The sequence below is a fragment of the Hemitrygon akajei genome, chromosome 7, assembly GCF_048418815.1.
Source record: "Hemitrygon akajei chromosome 7, sHemAka1.3, whole genome shotgun sequence".
In the NCBI taxonomy this organism is placed as follows: domain Eukaryota; kingdom Metazoa; phylum Chordata; class Chondrichthyes; order Myliobatiformes; family Dasyatidae; genus Hemitrygon; species Hemitrygon akajei.
The window spans coordinates 181,418,123-181,437,546 of record NC_133130.1 but is presented as its reverse complement, the minus strand read 5'-3'; the positions used below and the strand labels follow the sequence as shown (position 1 = coordinate 181,437,546).

The following is a 19,424-nucleotide window of genomic DNA, read 5'->3' as shown; positions in this document are numbered from 1 at the left end:
CCACTCGTGGTCCGAGGGGAAGTAATCACTCCTGATACGGGAAGGCTGATCAAGGAAGAAGTATGTTCCAGTTCTGATCTCACCATCCCCGTTAGTGCTTTATAGCAGCAAGGTATCTTTCTAAGCCTTGTATTGTAAGGAGTGTTGCAGCCAGTTCGTGCACAGGAACATGCAATAAGTAGTGTGGCAAGCCATTAGAACATAGGAGAAGAATTGGGCCACTCAGCCCATCAAGTCTGCTCTGCCATTTGATCTTGGCTGATTTATTTTCCCTCTCAACCCCATTCTCCTGTCTTCCCATAATCTTTGATGTCAATCACTTTCAGGGAATTATACTCCTGCCTCACACAGAGTAATGTTTGCAGAGCTGCTCGTGATTCTGAGAGAGCATATTATTGGCAGCTGAATTCCAGATTGGACTGGAGGTTTCAGAAGCTACCAGTGGCCAGAGTGACTGACTCGCCCACAATTCCCACACAGTTGGAGCACAGACTCCTGTGTGTCCTGGGATTTTGTACATGATTCAATAGTTAGTGTGATGGCTGGTTGCCTCAGTAGAACTGCGAAACATTGATGGAGTTCTTCTGAAGAAATAATGGTTGGTTGGTTGGCACCTGTCTGTCTTGAAGGAGAATACGTGATGATCATCATCATGAGCCTGGGCAGAAGGTATGGAGATCCTGAGATGCCCAGTTGTTAAGGTCCCCCTCTCAGCCTCGCTGTCGCAGTCCAAAGGAAGGCTTATGAAGCAATATGTTTGACACCAGCTCGGCTGCAGGAGCTGCCGGGAGGATGTTCAATGACATCCAGCCGCCTTAGGGACTCCTCTCTGGATTTGCTGTCTGGGTTTACTCCCGTAGACTTCATCTCTCCCGAGACTGCCCACGAGGCAGAGGGCCTATTTGCCCATAGCTGGGAATCTGGTTCACAAGTGTCAGGGTGCGTCCACACACTGGCGGGCCTGCAGGGGCCAGACCTCCTCCCTGTCCTCTGTCGTTCAGCCCGAGTCTGAGAGGAGTTCAGTTTCTGCGTGTCGTCGGCGAGGAAGCACCACATGAGGCTTGCTGTTGGAGAGACTGTGTGCTGACAGGGAGAGACTCACACACTCAGCTCTCCTTTTCGTAATACTGCTAGCCAGTGGCGGAAGCTGAAAGTGGGAGCAACGAGAAACGTCCGCAGCACTATCACACTAGTGTCACAACAACCATTTTGACACCAGAAATAATATGTGCTGCCAATATAGGGGAAACCAGCGAACGTACCATACAGGAGGTGTTTGATAAGTTTTGAGGAAAGGAAGTATTTTATTTGAGTAGTATATTGGCTGGTGAACGGGAAGCAGGCAGTAGGCACAGGATCGGAAAAGTTGTAGAGGATTGTAGAATCGACCAGCTGCATCATGGGAACTAGCCTCCCCACCATCGAGGACCTCTTCAAATGGCGATGCCTCAGGAGGGCAGCATCCATCTTGAAGGACCCTCACTCACCAGGAAATTCCCTCTTCTCATCAGGGAGGAGGTACAGGAGCCTGGAGATGCACACTCAATGTTTTAGGAACAGCTTCTTTCCCTCTACTGTCAAATTACTGAACTGTTCATGAACACTCCCTCACTGTTTTACTTATTTTTAAATATACTTTTAATTGTAACTTAGAATAAGTGCTCTACTACTGCTGCAAAACGTAAGCTTTCACGTTTTGATAAACCTGGTTCTGACTCTGAATCAGAGCTTCCCAACCTGGTCCACGGCATAAAGAACTGTGGCAGCTCCTGTTCTAAATCGCTCCTTTTGACTGCGAAGAAGAGATGTCACAGGGATCAGAGGTCCCAGCTCTTCATAACTTACGTAAGACTTCGGTGGAAGCTCCAAGTATGGTTGCTAAATTTGCCTATTATATTTAAGTAGGTAGAGTGTAAATTGTGAGGAATAGGTGTTCTTGACAGGGTACGTGAATGGGCAAGGATCTACAAATAGAGTATAAGGTGGCAAAATGGGAAATCATCCATTGTGGCTGGAATTTTATGTCAATGATGAGAAACTACAGAACTCTAAGATGCACTGAGAGCTAGCCGCTCTAATGAATGAATATACGAGCCAACGGCTACTACGCAGGTAGAGCAAGTAGTGACATCATAGGGGAGGTGGGGGGATAATCGAACACAAAATTAGTACGGATACGGTTGGGTTGAGTTTATCTCCGATCTTGGCAATTCATCCGCAAACCTTTTGCCACTGTACGAGGAGATATCGTCAGTGTGGCGTGTTCTCCGAATGCTCGGCTTTTAAACACTTACCAATCGGTTGTTTGGTCATCATTACGGAAACTCAGTTGCGACATTGCGGGGCGGGGGGGGGGTGCGGTTCTCACTGCTGATTGGTTGTGCAGTGAACTCTGTGCATTGCCTGCATTGGGATCAAGGTCTACATGTCTGTTTACAGAACTGTCTGTGGAAAAGCACGCTTCTAGAAATCCTCTTGCAGGCTGCACGTATGCTTGCACCATGACTTTCGCTGATGCCCGGTCGAAAGAGAACGTTGTGCTTTAGTCGTCGAGGGCTCTGGTGGGACTGCTTTCCGAACTATAGTGGTCTCCTTATTTTAGGCATTTTCATGGGTGGGACACGTAGCTTTGTTAGACTCATCCCTGGGAAAGGTGGGCTGCCTTATGAGGAAACACTGGGCTAATGTACCCTGGAGTTGAAAGTAATAGGAGGGGATTGATTGATTCTAAGTAGTCTAAACCAGGAGCATCTAAGAAAGATGTTTCCTCTTGTGAGGAAAAATAAAATTATTTTCTCTCGGGTGTGAATGTTAGAAACACTTCTTCAAAAGGCTCAAAATCTTTGAAATATTTTTACTGCAGAGGGATATGATTAGCAAGTGAGTGAAAGGTTACCATAGATAAATGAGAATCCTGAATTGGAATTATGGCTGGATCAGCCGCGATCTAATTAAATAAAATTCTGTGAGGCCTAACCTTACTCCCGCTCCTAATCAATGTGTTTTTAATATATCACAACACTTGAAAAAGTGAAGTAGGTGATTGATGGGGGCACGACGTCAGTCGGCAAATTGGGAAGATCGCCTGAAGCTCTGATTATCTGTACCAGCTAGAGTCTACTATTCTTTGGAGGGAGGTGGTTGTGGATTAGGGCCGCGTGTCAGAGATTCGAATCCTAATGTTGCCAGAGGAGCTGGGGTTTGAACTGAACATCGGAGAGTGGTGCCCGTCTTGACTAAAGTTTGGACCCTACCCCCTCACCCCAGCCAACACGCAGGGTTCCAAGTGTTCCCTCGGAGAGATCAATGCAACTCCTGGAGCCCTTTCTAAATGGTAACTCCTTCTAGCCCTGCATCCCTCTGCCATTCTGCAGTGCTGGCTTCTTGCTCATCCATCGGGTCACCATTGGTGGCCAGAAGTTGTAGCTGTAAGGCCCAAGCTCTGCAATCCCCTCCCAAAGCTTCTCTTCTTTTTCAATGCATCTGAAATCTTGCCTTTTAGACTGGCCCATGACCTCTGACCCTTGTATGTGGCTCAGTGTCAGTCCATCTCCAAGCACACCGCATTGCATCTTGGGAAATGTTGCTATACTAAGGCAAGTTACAGTCCTCTTCGAGGGGTCAGTAGTGGAAGGGATGAGCAGCTTCAAATTCCTGAGTGTCAACAGCTCTGAAGATCTCTCCAAGGCCCAAAATACTGATGTAATTACAAAGAAGGCACACCAGTGGTTACGTTCCTTTAAGAGTTTCACGAGATTTGGTACATCACCCAAGGTTTAAGGCAGAAGTTGATAGTTTCCTGATCGGTCAGGGCATCAAAGGATCTGGCGAGAAGGCAGGTTTATGGGTTTTGAGAGGGATCCAGGATCAGCCATGATGGAATGGTGGAGCAGACTCGATGGGCTGAATGGCCTAATTCTGCTCCTATGTCTTACGTCTTGTGGTTCTAGCAAATTTCCACAGATGTACCATGAAAAGCGTTCTGATTGGTTGCTTCAGCACTTGGTGTAGTAACTCCACTGCACAGGATCGGAAAAGGCTGCAGAAGGTTGCAAACTCGGCCAGTTCCTTCATGGGCTCTCGCCTCCCCACCAGTCCCTCAAGAAGGTAGTGTCCATATTGAAAGGCCCTCAACGTACGGGACATGCCTTCTTGTTATTAGCACCATCAGGGAGGAGGTACAGGAGCCTGAAGACCCACAGTGTTTAGAACAGCTTCTTCCCCTCTGCCATCAGATTTCTGAACAGACATTGAACACTACCTCACTATTTTGTTCCTTTTTTGCTCTAATTTTATATTTCTTATTGCAACTTAGTGATTTTTTTGTGTATTGCACAGTACTGCTGCCTCAAAACAACTAGTTTCAGATATTTATTAAGGTTATAACTGAGGAAGGTAGCGGGGTTAACCTCTCACTACCTGTGGCTTAGCTACTAAGCCCAGTGGAACCGTTTCTACTGACACGAGAAAGGGCAAAGGAGGGTTACTGGTGCCTTAAAACCAGTCGCTTTGGGCAGATGGGGCTCGTCAGTCGTGACTGGCAATTCGTCTAGGAGAAGGAAAACTCTGATCTCAAACCTCCGCTGCCCTGCGGCCGTACCCACTCATGGGGGAGGCTTTGGGAGTGAACCCCGAGGGAAGAATCCGGAGCTGGAGTCCCTGAGGTAGTCCCAACATTGAGTTCAACACTGACTGGAAACTCTTGGTGCCAAACGGTATCGGTCTCTGTCGTTCATCAGCTGCGTGGAGAGCGGTAGCTTGCTACAGCTTGTTCTCCATATCGTACTGCCCTGGCTTGTGTTTCCAGACAGCTGGGATGCAACATCCACGATCAACTCTGACCAACAGAGGCCTCAGAATATCAGTGATTAAAAACCTGATTCTGACTCTGAGTCGCACTGCATAGAAACAGGTTTGTTGGCCCATCTGATCCTTGCAGACCAAGATCCCTATCTAAACTAATCCCATTTGCCTGTGTTTGGCCCATCTCCCTCCAAACCTTCCCTATCCGTGTACCTGTCCAAGTACCTTTTAAAATGCTGTCGATGAAGCAGAATTGATCACCTCCCCTGGCAACACAAGTCTTGATTAGCCAGGGCATCAGAGGGTATTGGGAGAAGGCAGGGGGATGACTGGAAGAATGATTGGATGGCGGAGCAGACTTGATGGGCTGAATGGCCTACTTTTGCTGTAATGTTTTATGGTCTTAAGTCGCTCTACAGAAGGTAGAATTGCCTGGGGACTACTTAGATCGAATTTTACAGACCTCCATCTTTCTGCTTGCAAGTAGGACATGTGGGTAAAGTTGTGTGTTTTATCCAGGGGTTATGATTGAGCAGAGGTGTACAAAGGAGGAGCAGACTTGATTCTTCTCTGTATGAATTCCATGTGTAAAGTGCATGGACGACCACTTTAATCAATTTGTTGGCTCTAAGTGCAGCAAGAGCACGGTTACCATAGCAGGGATTGACGTCGGTGGAAAACAGATTTATGTTTTTTTATATTATCACTCTCCACGAGCTTGCTTTTAAAGGCGGGGGGAGCAGGGAACGGGGAGAATCGTGTTGTAATGGCGTCAGGTGCAGGGCAATGCACTCGATTCATTGATCGTGAAATCTCCGCACCCCCTTAACCTGTCATTGACATTGAAGACCTTGAGGTTAAAGCCCAGATCGATGAAAGAGTGAGAGGTCATCGGGGCCACAGGGCTCCAGGTCAAGGGCTTGAGTCCAGAACAGAAGCTGCCAGCGCTCCCTCGTCCAAAGGTTTTAGCAAAATGCAGAAATCATGTTGAGGGATATCAGAGCAGTTGTCCCTGGCAGATTCCTCCCACTCTTTAATGGCTGCAGCCTTGTGCCAGGTCCAGATGAAGTGTGTAGTGAGACTGTGAGGAAGGACAGGCAGATGATAGGGCAAAGTTGCAAATGTCACTCCACTTCTTAAAGAGGGAGGGAGCATACAAAAGGAAATTCTAGGGCAGTCAGCTTGACAAGTGCTTGGACAGGCTTTGGAGTCCATTATTAAGGATGGGTTTTTGGGATAATTGGAGGAACATGATAAAATAGCAGAAACTATAGAAAGGGTGCAGAGGAGATTTACAAGGATGTTTCCTGGATTGGGGATAGTAGGGGCTTTTTCCCCAGGGCTGAAACGGCTAACACGAGAGGACACAGGTTTAAGGTGCTTGGAAGCAGGTACAGAGGAGATGTCAGGGGTAAGTTTTTTACACAGAGAGTGGTGAGTGCGTGGAATGGGCTGCCGGCAACGGTGGTGGAGGCGGATACGATAGGGTCCTTTAAGAGACTCCTGGATGGGTACATGGAGCTTAGAAAAATAGAGGGCTACGGGTAACACTAGGTAATTTCTAAAGTAAGTACATGTTCAGCACAGCATTGTGGGCCGAAGGGCCTGTATTTTTGTAGGTTTTCTATGTTTCTAGGCCAAAGTCAGCATAGTTTTCTGAAGGGGAAATCATGCGTGACAAATCTGTTGGAATTATTTGAGGAAGTAACAGACAGGATAGACAAAGGAGAGTCAATGGATGTTGTTTATTTGCATTTTCAGAAGGCCTTTGACAAGGTGCCACACATGAGGCTGCTTAACAAGATAAGAGCCCATGGAATTACAGGAAGGTACTAGAATGGGTAGAAGATTGGCTGACTGGCAGGTGGCAGAGAGTGGGAATAAAGGGATCGTATCTGGTTGGCTGCTGGTGACCAGTGGTGTTCTGTAGGGGTCTGTGTTGGGACTGCTTCTTCTTTTTGTCTGTTCATGATTTGGATGAAGGAATTGATGGCTTTGTGGCCAGGTTTGCAGATGATACGGAGATGGGTGGAGAGACAGGTCGTATTGAGGAAACAGGGATTTTGCAGAAGGACTTTGACAGATTGAAGAATGAGCAACGAAGGTACAGATAATGTAAGGAAATGCATGCTCATGTACTTTGGCTGTAGGAATAAAGGTGTGGACTATTTTCTAACTGGGGAGAAGATTCAAAAATTCAAAAATCAGAGCTGGGAGTCCTCGTGCAGAGTTCTATAAAGGTGAACTTGCAGGTTGAGTCAATGGTAAGGAAGGCAAGACCAATGTTAGCATTTGTTTAGGGAGGATGTGATGCTGAGGCTTCATGAGGCATTGGTCAGACTGCACAGAGTCTTGCGAGCAGCTTTGGGCCCCTTATCTAAGAAACGATGTGCTGGCATTGGAGTCCAGGGGAGGTCCATGCGAATGATCCCAGCAATGAAAGGGTTAACATATGAGGAGCATTTGATGGCTCTGGGGTTTAGAAGAATGAATGGGAACTCACTGAAAACCTATCGAATGATAATGAAGATGTTTCCGGTAGTGGGTGATTCAAGGTCTAAGGGCAGAGACTCAGAGTTGAGGGTCGTCTATTTAGAACAGAGATGTGGAGGAATTCCTCACCCAGAGGTGGTGAATCTGTGGGATTCATTTCCACAGACAGTAGTGAAGGCCAAGTCGTTGAGTATATTTAAAGCAGCGGTGATAGGTTCTTGATTCGTCAGGGCATTAAAGGCTACGGGGAGAAGACTGAAGAAAGGGGCTGAGGGGGTTAATAAATCAGCCATGATGGAATGGTTAATTCTGCTCTTCTGCCTTGTGGCCTTTGGCATCTACTGAAAAATGCTGCTGTTAATTTTTATTGGAGCTGCCTCATCCTGAAATGATCGAACTGGGGTTAGTGTAACGCTGTTACAGTGCAAATGGCCCAGGCTTAGTTCTGCTGCTCTCTGTACAGACTTTGTACACTATCCCCGTGGCCACACAGGTTTCCTCCCACATTCACAGACCAATGGGTCACTAGGTTAGTTGGTCACATGGGGGGTAATTGGGCGGCACGGGCTTGTTGGACTGGTAGGGCCTGTTATCAGTTTGCATCTAAATTTAAATAAAATTCAGATGTACACTATATTCATCCTAAATCACCTTGAATGAAATTGGTCTGGAAGTAGGGATTTGACCCGGAACATCGACCGTTCCTTTCCTCCCACAGTTGCTGCTCGACCCGCTGGGTTACTCCACATGATATGTCAACACATACAAACAAGCTGGATGAACTCAGCAGGTTGGGCAGCATCCGTTGAAAGGAGCAGTCAACGTTTCGGGTCAGGACACCTGATATGTATCTGTTACTCTAGATTCCTGCATCTGCTGAAATGCTGCAGTCTTTCCACCGGGGAGCGCTGTTGGTGCCCAGTTCAAGTCGACTGGGTTCTCAATTGCCCCAAATTAGCCACAGCACCATTTTCACACCAGTACTGCTCTGAGGCCCCTGCTGGCAGTAGAGGGGGAATTGACTTTACTGGCCTTGCCGTCTAACTTTTCACATCAGAGTTAAAAGAGGGAAAGAGTCTTCTTAAGTGGGAATCTTTTAGGGTGAGATGGTGGAGGGTGGGGGGGTGTTTACCTTTTGAATATTCTGGATGTGAAAATATGTGCATAGAACATGGACGAGTACTGCACAGTACAGGCCCTTCAGCCCAAGATGTTGTGCTGACCCTTTAATCAATCTAACTTCGTCAGTGGTGTTGACACCACATTGCCAGAATGTCTTATTGAGCCACAGAGTGATAGAACAACTCAAACAAAATTCAGATGCAGCAAGCAAAATTTCTGGTAACTTTGATATTCAAAGTAAGTTTCCACAACTGTGGGAGAAAACAAAGTTGCTTTAAATTGGATTTCCCATCTCTTAGTCAAGCTCTTCACCTGCTAACAAAACCCCGTAATCGCCCTGGCGTTGTGAAAAGAGGTGATCTTTGATTATCTTCAACCAAGATGCAACCAGATGTACAAAGCTTGCTAGTTTGCATTAGTCACAACGATCACACTAAGTGCCCAAAGTAACAATATTAAGTGGCTGCACAGGTCGGCAAGCTGGTTAAGAAGGCTCACGGAATGCTTGCTTTTATTAGTTGAGGCATCGAGTTCAAAAGTCAGGCGGTTACGTTGCAACTTTATAACATCTGGAGTTCTGGTCGCCCCGCTATAGGAAGCATATTGAGTTCTGGAGTTCTGGACATCTGGAGTTCTGGTCGCCCCGCTATAGGAAGTATATTGAGTTCTGGAGTTCTGGACATCTGGAGTTCTGGTCGCCCCACTATAGGAAGTATATTGAGTTCTGGAGTTCTGGACATCTGGAGTTCTGGTCGCCCCGCTATAGGAAGCATATTGAGTTCTGGAGTTCTGGTCGCCCTGCTATAGGAAGCATATTGAGTTCTGGAGTTCTGGACATCTGGAGTTCTGGTCGCCCCGCTATAGGAAGCATATTGAGTTCTGGAGTTCTGGACATCTGGAGTTCTGGTCACCCCGCTGTAGGAAGCATATTGAGTTCTGGAGTTCTGGTTGCCCTGCTATAGGAAGTATATTGAGTTCTGGAGTTCTGGACATCTGGAGTTCTGGTTGCCCCGCTATAGGAAGCATATTGAGTTCTGGACATCTGGAGTTCTGGTCGCCCCACTATAGGAAGCATATTGAGGCTTTGGAGAAGGTGCAGAAGAGGTTCACCAGAATGTTTCCTGGTTTAGAGGCCATGTGCTGTCATGAGAGGCTGGATAAATATGGGTTGTTTTCTCTGGAATTCCAGAGGTTGAGGGGAAATCAAGTAGAGGATTACAAGATTATGAGAGGCATAGATAGAGTGGACAGGGAGTATCTGTTTCCCAGGGTTGAAATGTCTAATACCAGAGGCAATGCATTGAAGGTGAGAGGAGGTAGGTTCAAGGGGGATGTGAGGGGTAAGTTTTGTTTTACTCAGAGGGTCGTGGATGCCTGGAATGCTCTACCTGGTAGGGTGGTAGAGGCAAATACATTAGAGGCTTTTAAGAGACATTTGGATCGGCACATGGATGTGAGGAGGATGGAGGGATACGGACACGGTGTAGGGAGGAGGGATTAGTGTTTGGGTGTTTTTGATTTGCTTTTTAGCTGGTTCAGCACAACATTGTGGGTCGAATGGCCTGTTGCTGTGCTGTACTCTTTTGTTCTGAGTTCTGAGTAGAGAAGGCAGGTACAGGGTTCTGAGTTGGATGATCAGCCATGATGATACTGAATGGCGGTGTAGGCTCAAAGGGCCGAATGGCCTACTCCTGCACCTATTTTCTATGTTTCTATGTTAAGCACTTTTTTGTTGTGGGTTGGAAGAATATTATATAAATATTGATAGAGATGTATAAGATGATGAGAGGCATGGATCGTGTGGATAGTCGGAGGCTTTTTCCCAGGAGTGAAATAGTTGCCACAAGAGGACACAGGTTTAAGGTGCTGTGGAGTAGGTACAGAGATGTCAGGGGAAAGTTTTTTTACAGAGAGAGTGGTGAGTGCATGGAATGGGCTGCTGGCAACGGTGGTGGAGATGAATACAATAGGATCTTTTAAGAGACTTTTAGATAGGTACATGGAGCTTAGTAAAATAGAGGGATATAGGTAAGCCTAGTAATTTCTAAGGTAGGGACATATTCAGTACAGCTTTGTGGGCCGAAGGGCCTGTATTGTGCTGTAGGTTTTCTATGTTCTAAATATTGCATCCTATTCAGAGTTTTCAAATAGTTTTATTTTTCATATACACCTGTAACATTATAGTTAACATAATACCTATAACCTGTTAAAAACATAAATATTGATTATATATTAGAATAATTAGTATAGCTGACCAAATAAAACATTTAGCAATCAATGGAGTCTATGGAGGGTGGGGGCCACAGCGGTAAATGAAAGTCACCAGTTGGCCACCAGTTAGAAAAAGGTTGAGAACCACTGATCTGAGTTTTCCCAGAGTGACACTATGGGAAAAAGTATCCAGATCTGAGTCCTGATGCATCACTTTATCTACATTCTGTTATTGTTTCTCTCGTATTAATTCAATGCACTGTTGTTTTGAAAGAATCTGTATGAATGGCACGCAGATTTTCTAACTGTACCCCGTACATGTGACAATAATCACTTCATTCCAGAGTAGCTGCATTGAAGAGGCCGAGGCGGGGTGTAGCTGCAGCTGTCTGCCAGCAGAGGGGGCGCTTGTGCGTCAGTTCCCAAGCCCCATTCACCCCACACGCACGGAATCAGCCGCTTGCGATTAGGTAGGGGAGCGTATAAATTACCTCCCAAGATAGCAGCAAGGATCGGACATTTGTGCCTCTGACACGTCCTGGGTGAAGGGCTTCGGGGAAGAGGCTATCAGTTGCAAGTATTTGATCAATGCTTCGCTGCTGATCTTTCAAAATCGGCGCCTTCAGCCTGCCAGTGTCGGCAGCTTGTACTGCGGGAAATCAGTGCACATTCTCCCCGACCTCCCTCACTGACAAAGCTTACCTGGGCATGGACACATTGATTTGAAGAGCCTGTGTTACTTTATAAAACTGACTTGTTTCCTGGGACTTCTGACGTTGGGGGTACCTCCATAAAACTAGAAGGCACAGGAGTAGAGTTAGGACATTCAAGTCCCCCCCCCACCCCCACCCGTAACCTTTGACGCCCTTGCTAATCAGGAACCTATCAACCTCCCCTTGACTTGGCCAGCTACAGATTCACCACAGTCTGTCTAAAGCAGGCCCCTACCTGGGGTCCAGAGACTCTTCTGTTAATGGGAGTTTGGGAACCCCTGTATTACAGAAACTCCTCCTCACCCTTCATCGGAGGCTGTCCCCTCTGGTCCTAGACTCTCCCTCTCCACATCCACTCTATCTCGGCCTTTCAATATTCAGAAGGTTTCGATGAGATCCCCTCTCATTCTTCCAAACTCCAGTGAGTACAGTCCCTGAGCCATCAGACACTCCCCATACATTAAACCTCCGAGTTCTAGGCATTCAGCACAGCTCGTCTGCAGGAACAGGCCGCGATGTTCATCTAGTCCTAGTGTTCAGTGGTGGTTTCAGTTCATCGTCTCTTTGTTCCTTTCAGAGGAAGCTGCTGAGGAGACACTACAGTTTACCGACAAGGCCACCAGACCCCCGGATAGGCCGGAACCACTTGTTCAGGTGAGTGACAGCTTATATTCCTGGCCTGCCTTGCACAATCAATCCTGATGCACGTTGAGAGTCACAATGCTAGGCCTCCCTTCCGCTGGGACTGCTGAACAACGGGACAAGAGCGTGGGCATTGTAGCTTGCTACGGTCGGAACCTGTTGGCTGCTTAGTAAGACAAACCTCCACAGAAAGGGAGGGAGACGCGGTCCCAGAAGGCCATTCCCCTGACCCACTGGTGAAATGTTTTTGAAGTGTAGTCGGCCTCGTGATGTAGGGATGGTAAAAGGAAACTTGTGCACCCCGGTCTCCCTCATTCCCGCACAACGAAAGGACTGCATTTGTGTAGTGCTGGTTATGGCATTGCCAAACGGAATGTTGTTAATGTGGAGTCTCTGTAAGCAAGGCAGCCATTTTGTACACAGCACTCGAGAGTAACTCAGTGCAGTAAAACTCCACTCTTCCATCTCAGTTCTGCTGAACTGGATACTTTCCAGATTATTGGATTTATTCCATTTAATACTCCAAAACACTTACAATTCACATTTTAGATGTTACGTGGTTGTACAATAAGTTACCCAAAAAGCCTGGTAATGTTAAAGGGAGCATAGGAAATGGAATCTGGTGAATTCCAACAGAACACAGAAACAGGGTCTTGGTGTGGGAATCCCAAGCCTCAGAGTGTTGAAGGAAACATGGGAATCGGAAGTTCCGGCTGTTGATGGGATCGTGGAAATCTTGGGTGTGTCAAGCAGAGTGTGGGAAATCCCAGGTTCCCGGAATGCCAAGGGGAGCGCGCGGCACAAGTGTGGGAATCCCATGACTTGGAGTGTCGAAGGGGGTGTGGAGTCCCCGGAATGGGGGAATCCTGGTCCCGGAGTGCAGGAGTCCCAAGCTGCAGAGTGTCAACAGCAGTGTGAGAATCCTGGTCCCGGAGTGCCTGGACATCAGCATCTGGTGAGCCTGTGGTTGAACTGATAGAAACTCCAAACAATGTAGTAGCGGGTAGTTGAAGTTTGGCTGTAATCTGAATATTGTAATGCAACCTGCTGGTCAGAGGCTCCCTGACAAAGTGCTTTTGCATCTTTGACATCCCTGTTATAGAGTAGGCAGGGCCTCTGTTGATTACAAGGCCCAGCATCTCCTGTAGGGTTGTGCTTACTGAGGAGTTCCCTGCAGCATCAGAGTCTCCTCGAGTGGGATTTGAACCCACTAACTTCAGGCTCTTTGGCAGGAGTGGAGTCAGTTTAACAGGACTGGAGTTGGTTTGGCGGGGCTGGGGTCAGTTTGACAGGAGTGGAGTCAGTTCAACAGGAGTGGAGTTGGTTTGACGGGGCTGGGGTCAGTTTAACAGGAGTGGAGTCAGTTTAACAGGACTGGTTTAACAGGACTGGAGTTGGTTTGGCGGGGCTGGGGTCAGTTTGACAGGAGTGGAGTCAGTTTAACAGGAGTGGAGTTGGTTTGGCGGGGCTGGGGTCAGTTTAACAGGAGTGGAGATGGTTTGGCGGGGCTGGGGTCAGTTTGACAGGAGTGGGGTCAGTTTAACAGGAGTGGAGTTGGTTTGGCGGGGCTGGGGTCAGTTTGACAGGAGTGGAGTTGGTTTGGCGGGGCTGGGGTCAGTTTAACAGGAGTGGAGCTGGTTTGGCGGGGCTGGGGTCAGTTTGACAGGAGTGGGGTCAGTTTAAGAGCCCTAGGGAGGCTGATCACATTGAACGGGAGGCTGAAGTGAGTCCACGTGAGAGAGGGAGGCAGCCCATGGAACTACGGGAGCTGTGTCCACAGCCTTTCAGCTGTCCCTTGTGTTGGCCATGAGAACAGCTGCAGGGCCAGAGTGTTCCCAGTGGGAAATCTGTCTTTGAACCAACCAAAAACATGGCACCTCTCCCTGGCCAAACTCCCCCAGATGAGGAAGGAAAGACGGCGAGTTTAAGAGACATGTCTACAGACTGCAGACACACTCTTGTGGCCAGAGCAGCAGAACTGGCAGACAATACCAATTATATCAAACTGGGATTGGTGCCCATGAAAGAAATGATGTGTTGGCCAGCAGATGAACACTCTGGGGCCTGTTTAATAGCCAAGGAGTCGTTCAGCTAAGTTCAGAGCTCTTCATTCTGTTTCAAAGTAACGTAATGGGGTTGCTTGTGTCTCCCTGAGAGAGCAGATTACTGGGAATCAATGTCGGGATGGGATTTGGCTTTGATTCAATAACTATGATGCTCTGAAGTGTGCTGAGTGACTGCCTCACCCACAATTCACAAGCAGTGGAAGTGGTGGATACGATTCATTGTTGGTTCGATTCACTGTGGGTTCGATTCATTGTTGGTATATTCATTGTGGGTACGATGCATTGTGGGTACAATTCATTGTGGGTACGATTCATTGTTGGTACAATTCATTGTGGCTACGAATCATTGTGGATATACTCTCCTCAGTAAAACTACGGGACATTGGAGTTCTTTTAAAGTCACACAGTTCTGTGCAAAAGTCTTAGACAGTGTCCATCTAGGGCCTAAGACTTGTTGCACAGTACTGCATTTGTCAACGTGAGCAGAGAGTGAGGTTGGAAATCTGACGATAACAAACAAAGTTGGGAACGGCGCAAGAGGGGTGTGGGACATTTGGCACAGAAGGAGTACCGGTACGGTGGGGGGAAGGGGGGTGGTTGGTGTGGGTACGGACACATCCAGCCCTGAGACTCCAGGTAAGGGATTTTGATTCCAAACAATTGGTTTATTGATCATTACAGAATGTCTCTGTGGTGCTTCCCGCTCCCTCCCCTCTCCCTTCCCCTTTTCCCAACCATGATCCCCCTCTCCCTGCCCCCTTCCCACTCTCAGTCCACAATAGAGATCCATATCAGAATCAGATTTATCATCACTCACGTATGCTATGAGATTAATTAGGCACTAGTGTGCCAAAGACTTTTCCACAGTACCATAGTCATTCTGTGGATTGCCCTGTACTGCTGCCCCCCCATGACATTACCCTATGGGGGAGGGGGAGCGACATCCTGTAAAGATCAATAAAGCAATTGTTTGGAATCAATCGACCTCGCCTGGTGTCTCAGGGCTGGGTGCGTCTGCCCCCACGTCACCTCGCCCCGGCACTCTGTCCCAGGGCCCTCCAGCTTCGCCGTTCCCAACGTCCTTTGCTCCCGCCAGATTTACAAACTCGCTCTGCCCTCCACGTTGACAGATACAGTTCTGTGCAAAGTCTTAGGCACCCTGGCTACATGTATGTGCCTAAGCCTTGTGCGCTGTATTCCGTGTGCTGCTGGTCGAGAGGAAACCAGTGAGTGGACCTTACAGAAATTTCAAATCTCCTCATTTCACAAGGAGCACTTGAGCGTGTGAGAGGTTAAAAAGAAAGGGCACTGGAGAATTTACACATTATCTTCTATCATTTACTGCTCCATTTCAACTAGCCTGTTGCAAGCAATTACATCTGTGAGCTGAGTCTACACAGAAAGGATAGACTGACATCTTTATGTAGTTACAGATTTAGCTCCATCGGTCAGTTTTGGAGAGTCCGGCTTCACTGATTCAGTGGCTTCTGGACCCAAGGTTAGACAGACATTGTGGTCAGCATGAGCAAGTTGGGCCGAAGGATCTGTTTCTGCACTTTATGGCTCTAGATCTGGCGTCTCTGCTTCCTTCGCTCTTTTATTTCACAGAGTTGTTGATGCTGGTTTGGTCTGAGAAAGGCTCAACTGATCGAGCAGCATCTGTGGGGAGGGGAGTGGAGTTGATGCTTCAGGTGATGACTTTTCACCAGTTCTGAAACATTCCCCCTGTTTCCCTCTCCACGGATGCCACCCAACAGGCCGAGTGATTCCAGCACTTTCTGGTTTTTGGTTTCTGGCGTCTGCGGATTTCCACATCAGATCTATACGGCCGTCCCTTTTCGCCCCTCGAGGGACACGATCAAAGCAGTGGTAGTCGCTAAAGCCGTCACGTTGCACCTGGTTATCGCTTTATACACAGTGTCCTCTTCGACTTCCTCATTAACCCATCCAAGTTCAAAGCCAAAGTAAGTTCTTTTCAAAGTACCTACAGTGTATGTTACCAAGTACACGAGAAGCTCTTGCACATGTGGAAATCCATACTATGTACCATCTTAATGCTACTGTGAATGCCTGCAAGAAAATTAATCTCAGCATAGTGTTTGGTGACACATACGTGCCTTGATAATGAAATCTACTTTGAACTTTGAACTGAAGGTTCATTTTCGTGTGAGCATTTACAGGAGCATGCTTACGTGTTCAAAGACTCGACAGGGAATTGAAGAGGGAGACAATTCCCCAGGCCATTCTTTCTTTAGATTCTTTGTGTCACCTCGGGTGCCCAGTTATTTCCTGGATGTTGTTGTTTGTTGTGTAGTTTGCTCCGGGAGATTGCAGGAAGCTTTGTCAAAAGTTTGTTCTTTCACTTTCTCGTGTGCTCAGTGTCGGATATCAGTCTCCAGACAGCCAGGCGGCTGGGAATAAAATATGCTTGTGTTCGACCAGCCTCCATTGTTCATTTACAGTTTCTCGGACGCGGGCGTGTATTTACCTGGGAGCAGAGAGCTCGGTGCCCGTTGAAGCTGCAAGCACTCCATCGCCAGAGTTGCTCGGGTGGTTTCTGTGGGGAAATACTATTCACTCGGTTATTTACATAACGTCAGGGGGCATGGCTTTCCATTGAGGATGCTTTTGTCAGTAAGGGAACAGCTAGTGGCTGATCTGTGTGGAGTTTGCACATACACCCTGTGACTGGTGAGGCTTTATTATTGTCATATGTGCCAAGACATAGTGAAAAGCTTGTCTTGCATACTGTTCATATAAATCAAATCATTACACAATGCATTGAGAATAAGGTAAAATAGCAATTCAGAATAAAGTGTAAAAGTTACTGAAAAAGTGCAGTGCAGGGAAATGATATTCAAGTGTAAGAGCGTAACAATCAGAATTATAATCAGGTTTAATATCACAGAGCCATAGAAAAATACAGCACAGAAACAGGCCCTTTGGCCCATCTAGTCCATGCTGAAACCACATAAGCTGCCTACTCTGAATAACCTGCATTTGGACCATTGACCTCCATACCCCTCCCATCCATGTACCTACCCAAACTTCCCTTAAATGTTAAAATCGAGCTCATGTGTACCACTTGTGCTGGCAACTTGTTCCACACCCTCATGTCCCTCTGAGTGAAGAAGTTTCCCCTTGTTCCCCTTAAACTTCTCACCTTTCACCCTTGACCTATGACCTCTGGTTGTAGTTCCACCCATCCTCAGTGGAAAATGCCTGCTTGCATTTACCCTATCAGAACCCCTCATAATTTGGTATACCTCTGTCAAAGCTCCTCTCAATCTTCTACATTCTAAGGAATAAGGTCCTGGCCTACTCAATCTTTCCTTGTAACTCAGGTCCAATAGACATGGCAACATCCTTGTAAATTTTCTCTGCACTCTTTCAACCTTATTTACATCTGACTTCTATGTAGGTGACCAAAACTACACACAATCCTCCAAGTTAGGCCTCATCAACATCTTGTACAACTTCAACATAAGATCATAAGCTATAGGAACAGAATTAGGCCTTTAGGCCCATCACATGCCGTCTCCTGCACTCAATACTTTGACTTATGAAGGGCAATGTGCCAAAAGTCTTCTTAAAAACCTGACCTACTGATGACAAGTTATGGACCTGTATTCCCAGATCCCTTTGTTCTACCATATTCCTCAGTGCCCTCTCAGGCGAATGTCATGTAATTTGTTGTTATGCAGCAGCAGTAGTGGGCAGCTGTCGATTCCAGGAGATCGTAGGTTTGCGCCTCTGGTGGACTGTGTCCAGGTTATACTATACATTGCCTCTCATGAGTAGGTAGGTGGCAGAATCTGAGGAGGAGGTGCAGGGGATGGGGGATTAGTGCAAATCAGTGGTTAATGGTCAGCACAGATTTGCTGGAACGAATGGCCTACTACTTCACAAAATGACCATGACAGCGTCCTATACCCTCAACCTGGCCGAGTGATATGTCCACTAGTAGTGCCCTAGAACACCAGCCAATCAAATCAAGTCAAGTTTATTGTCATTTAACTATATACAGGTATGCTGAGAATACGTACACGACGCTGGAAGAACTCAGCAGGTCAGGCAGCATCCATGAGACCCTGAAGGGTCTCGGCCCAAAATGTTGGCTACTCTTTTCTCACAGATGCTGCCTGGCCTGCTGAGTTCTTCCAGCGTTGTGTACGTATTCTTTGATCCACAGCATCTGCAGTTGTATTTTTGTGTTTTGATACAGGTATGCTGCTTCTCCGGACCAGGGTGTAAAGCACAGTAGTACACATAACACACAATAACTTAAGAAAGTAAGAGTAAAATCAACAAATGAATTAAACATAAGTAAAACATTAACCAGTGACACCTCGAATATGATTGCGGGACGCTTTGAATGCGATGGTCTCCCCATTGTTGGATCCTGATGTTTTTCCAGTCCAAGTGTTCTTTGGAAGTCAAGAATGAGGTGTGAAGATTTTGCTGCTTATGATCATTTTGTGAAGTGTTACAAGAAGAAATGTCAGGAGAATAAAGAAAGGTCCAGGCCAAAAAGTAGGTGTGGTTGTCTCATTATCAAATTCCAGTGAGAACAATCAACCTATAAATCAGCTGGATTCAAGTCATCTCACACCTGCTTCTGAAAGCAAAGAAGTTTCTAGAAAAACACAGAAGCAACTGTACCATAATTACTGGAAAATTCATTGAACAATTACATGTGTATGTATACAATACTGTGCAAAAGTCTTAGGTATATATATATAAAATATTTAGCTGGGGTGCCTGAGACTTTTGCACAGTACTGTAGTAATTTTATGTATTGCACTGTACTGCTGCCACAAAAAAACAAATTTCATGACGTGTGAATGATGATTAACCTCATTCTGAGAAGGGTCTCTACTGTGGACTGAGAGTGGGAAGGGGGCAGGGAGAGGGGAATCATGGTTGGGAAAAGGGAGAGGGGAGAGAGCAGGAAGCACCAGAGAGACATTTTGTAATGATCAATAAACCAACTGTTTGGAATCAAATTGCCTTGTCTGGTGTCTCAGGGCTGGGTGTGTCTGCCCCCCGTGCCAGGCCCCCATCCCTGGCGCTCCTTCTCTGCCACTTGCTCCATACCCCTCCTACGGTACTCCACCCTCACCATTCCCAACATCTTTTGCCTCCGCTAGATTTGCAAACTCACTCTCCACTGCATGCTGACAAATACAGTACTGTACAAAGGTCTTGGGGACCCTAGCAAGTATGTACGTGATTGTATAAAAATACAAGCAAGCATAGGAAAGTGAAACTGCGAGGAAAATAACATTCTAATCCAACACCATCTACGAACAGTAAATGGAAGTATGGCTGAGAAGTGAGTGATACCCCACTGATTCTCCTCCCTCAGTTAATG

General features: G+C 46.9%; 1 protein-coding gene across 4 annotated transcripts in view; it reads left to right on the top strand.

Moving 5' to 3' along the window:
* LOC140731248 (adenylate kinase isoenzyme 1-like) overlaps positions 1-19,424 on the top strand; it is a 178,154-nt gene that overhangs the window by 97,245 nt on the left and 61,485 nt on the right. For 2 of the 4 annotated variants that reach the window (XM_073052787.1, XM_073052788.1), the window contains one exon: positions 11,920-11,996. In XM_073052787.1, the coding sequence (XP_072908888.1) occupies positions 11,920-11,996 (77 nt within the window). Of the gene's footprint in view, positions 1-11,008; positions 11,100-11,717; positions 11,764-11,919; positions 11,997-19,424 lie in introns of those variants that run through there. The other 2 variants (XM_073052792.1, XM_073052789.1) reach the window with 2 other exon arrangements.